Source organism: Poecilia formosa, unplaced genomic scaffold (assembly GCF_000485575.1).
Source record: "Poecilia formosa unplaced genomic scaffold, Poecilia_formosa-5.1.2 Scaffold926, whole genome shotgun sequence".
Lineage (NCBI taxonomy): Eukaryota > Metazoa > Chordata > Actinopteri > Cyprinodontiformes > Poeciliidae > Poecilia > Poecilia formosa.
This window is the reverse complement of record NW_006800865.1, coordinates 505-4,460: the sequence shown is the minus strand read 5'-3', so window position 1 is coordinate 4,460 and position 3,956 is coordinate 505. Positions and strand designations below refer to the sequence as shown.

General features: G+C 43.8%; 1 protein-coding gene across 1 annotated transcript in view; it reads left to right on the top strand.

The window, feature by feature from the left end:
• grid2ipb (glutamate receptor, ionotropic, delta 2 (Grid2) interacting protein, b) overlaps nt 1-2,093 on the top strand; it is a 27,751-nt gene extending 25,658 nt beyond the window's left edge. Inside the window, exons 24-25 of the mRNA XM_016667155.1 lie at nt 230-394; nt 609-2,093. Coding sequence (XP_016522641.1) covers nt 230-394; nt 609-680 — 237 coding nt within the window. The 3' untranslated portion in view covers nt 681-2,093. The remainder of the gene's footprint in view (nt 1-229; nt 395-608) is intronic.
• The last annotated feature ends 1,863 nt before the right edge of the window (nt 2,094-3,956 follow it).

Sequence of the window (3,956 nt, the reverse complement as noted above, 5' to 3'; positions counted from 1 at the left end):
ATTAATCCATTCATTCATTCATTAATCCATTCATTCATTCATTAATCCATTCATTCATTCATTAATCCATTCATTCATTCCTATGTTTCAGTTTAAAGTTAATTCAGTTTGAAGCTAAATCTTCATCTCCAATTAAATATTTATCCATCAAGCTGAACGACTTCTGGTTCTGGTTCTGGACCGGCCCAGCAGACCCAGACAGTAACTGAAGTCTGTCTTCCTTCCACAGAGTTTTCTGGAGAACAGCCACCCGGCCCTGCAGTCCCTGGAGTCCCTTCAGTCTCGGGCCATGGCCGAGTTCTCCAAGGTGGCGTCCTTCTTCGGGGAGGACAGCCAGTCCACCAGCACCGACTCCTTCTTCGGCATCTTTGCAGAGTTCATGTCCAAGTTTGAGGTGAGCTGCCATCCGGAACCGGCCGGGCTAAATTGGACCCGGCTCAGATAGGAAGCGTCTCATTTTCACTGCTTCAGCGAAACTTTGACAGATTTGCCTCAGAGTCGCCAGTGGCGTTTCAGCAGCAGACTGAGCGCCTGCAGCTGGGACACGATTGGGTCCGACGATGTAAAAATAGCCAGGTAAAGGTTCTGGTTCTGGTTCTGTCTTCCAGAGAGCACTGAGTGAGACCCAGAGTCCTGAGAACCCCCGCAGCCCCCGGCTGTCCTCCCCCCTGGCCTGGTAGGAGCCGCCGAGCCGACCGGACCGGATCAGGACTGGATCGGATCAGGATCGGATTGGATTAGGTGCTGAAACAGACAGAACGTTGCTATCTCTGTATGAAGGAGAATATTTATTAGCATTATTACTAATATTATTATTATAACTAATAATAATAATGATAACATAATATTATCATTATTACTAATATTATTATCATTATTATCAGTAATAATAATGATAATAAACTTGTTATTATCAAATTGTTGCCGCGTTCGCCCGGATCGTCGCTGGCCTTCGGCTCAGCAGCTGTTGTAGATCCATCTGTTGCTATGGGAGACGGGTTCGCTGGTGTCCCATCAGAACCCAGGAGACAAACCGGGTCTGATGGACAGTCTGAATCCAAAAGCTCCAGAACCACCAAGACCAACATCTGGACCTGCAGCTCTGAAGACGGTCAACAGAACCGACCTGGTTAGACCAGATGTTCTGATTCTTCTTCATGAGTTCCACTTTGGCCCAAACTGGTCCGATCAAAGGAGCAAAATGGTTGAACTGGTCCGGAACCACTGATCCGACTGTGATGTAACTCTTTGATCTTCTAGTTTTTATTGATCAGTAAAAACTGAATTTTCATCTTGATGGCGAATAATGTTCAGGATTTCTGGCAGAGATGTAAAAATCGTTGATGTTATGATTAAATGAATCAATTTTCTCCTTCACAGCCACTAAACATAAGTTTAAATATCTAAATCTAGTTGGAGTGAATATTTTCTCGTTAAATATCCTGATGTTAATAACTGATTTGTTCTGCAGCTCCAATAAATTCATGTTTTCACTTCTGGAGCTCGTTTTTCATCGGGTCAGATTTCAGACCTTCAGAGCTGAGGTCCAGATTTACTCCAGATGATTCTAGATTTACTCTGACAATCAGACGGAGAGCAAGTGAATATTTATTATGTAATAAATGCTTTTATTTTTTAAGAAGTCGATATGAAGAAATTTCTGATCTGATGAACGTTTTTCATCACTTCAATCTGCAATCCGTTAAAATCCGTTTTGATCCGTTAGTTTGGTTTCAGGTTATTATAAACCGAGTCCAGATGTTTGCCACTGCCTGCTGGTTTACCTGGTAACCATGGCGACCCGTCCTGTTCAGTAACCATGGCGACCCGTCCTGTTCAGTAACCATGGCGACCCGTCCTGTTCAGTCGTGTTGTCGATCTTTCTATGCATCCTGCTTGTTGGCTCTGCCCCAAAAATCCGTTTATTTTCTTATGAAACTTTTTCTTGTTCTGCGACTTCAGTGAGGGCAGCATGATGTCACTTCCTGTTGGGATGTGCAGCTGGTAGCATCTCACTAGTTCCAGTAAGGTTCTGTTCTGATGTTCTGTGGTTCTCAGAGCTTTTCTGCTTTAAATAAACTTCATGTTTTGGATTTTGAGTCCTTACATTTATTCTCCAGTTCTGACATTTTGGGTCAGAACCGGGTCGGTCCCGTTCAGTTCTGGTTTTCAGAAAAAAGTTCCAGCAGAACTTTAGATGTTCCTCTGAAAAGAACCAAAGAAGGATTCAGTTAACAGTAATCCATTCACTGAATAAGAACAAATTAGTAAATTATGCAGATTTTTCACTGAACATTTGATCTTATTCTATAATCCATTAGAAATACAATAAAAGATTAAAATAAATTCAAATTAGAGTCGTTCTGGTAGAACAGAATAAAATTCTCATCTATTAAATGTTCATATTGAACAGTTTTGGTTCAATTATTCAACTAATCAATGATTAAGTTAGTTGATTATGTCAATAACTGATTTCAGGCCCAGATAACTCCTGATTTAATGAGTGTTTTTATTTTTCCACATTTTTTATCCTGATAAAACATTTTCCTGATTATTCTGATCAGAAACATGCAGATGCCAGCAGATCACCAGACAGGAAACATGTTTAATCTTCATATACTTTATTTTCTTTGGGAAGCTTCAATATTACAGGATTTTTCATATTTCAGCTCAGAAAACATGATAAACGTCGGAGCTTCAAGATGCTGCAGTTATAATAAATGAGCCTGAAGGATTCTGGGAAATAAGGCAGCGAGGTTCAGGAGGGAGAGCCGAACGTCCAACGCCTTCCCCTCACGTTCCCACCCGGCAGAACCTCCCCCGGCGTCATGGCTGAAGCTTCCTGTCAGCTCAGAGGGGGACGAAGGCAGCATCATCATCATCAGTTTATCTGTGCAAAACCGGCCGCTCGGAACCGGCCCACTCTACATTCACTCTGACCCAGACGGCGCTGAGGAAAGGCAGAAACTCTGACCAGAACCGGGTTCTAGTGAGGGATGGCAGCTCATGTCCCTGAAGGCAGAAACGCAGGAAACAGAACCGTAAGGCATGGCTGGCGCTGGACTGCAGTGTGTGTGTGTGTGTGTGTGTGTGTTCTTAAACCAGCTAATAAATACAAACATGGAGGAGAAACTGATGACTGAGAACCAGCAGTCACCTTCTTCACCTGATCTGAATCACATTCAACGAGAAAGCAGGAAGAAAACTTGTCAAAAGAGCCGTGTGGAAACACACCTGGCAATCTGTGTGTGTGTGAGTGAGTGTGTGTGTGAGTGAGTGAGAGAACGATGTTACACAGAGAAGCTGCTACGTCGCTTCTAACAGGAACTTTGGCTTAAAGACACTTGTGTGTGTAGTACATGACAGCAGCCAGTAGGGGGCAGTGTGACGCCTCCCTCCACGTGAATCAGTTCAGATGCAGATATGAGCTGAAGAGGAGAGGCGGTGTGGAGGACTGGGCCTGTGAGGTCATCGTGAGGTCATGGACTGGTCCTCACAGAGCGGTGCTCTCAGTGTCCAGGTCACAGGAGGAAGAGGAGGAGGAGGAAGAGTTGGCGGCTGCTAGCTGCTGGTCCACAGTGAGCTCGGGTACGGAAGCCCGACTGGGTCTCTTCAAAGACATCAGCGGCTCTAAATGAGACAGAACAGGTGAGTGACTGAGGATGATGAAGATGAAGAGCTCTGCTCAGGTGTTCACTCCACCTCAACTCCTATTAAACACACATCAAAGGAAGGAAAGAGAAAAAGACCAAGTTTAACTAGAGCCGTGACTTTGGTGCCTTCATTACATAGATTTGAACTCATTAAATTTTTTTTAGCAATTTTTATTATTTTTTTATCATATTAATATTCTGCCTGAAACGGTGATTTCCTGTCCAGCCGACAGTTAGACAGTAAAGCTGCATCGGCTGCTGCTGCTGTGTTCAAGTTGTGCTAACAAGCTGACAGGCTAACTG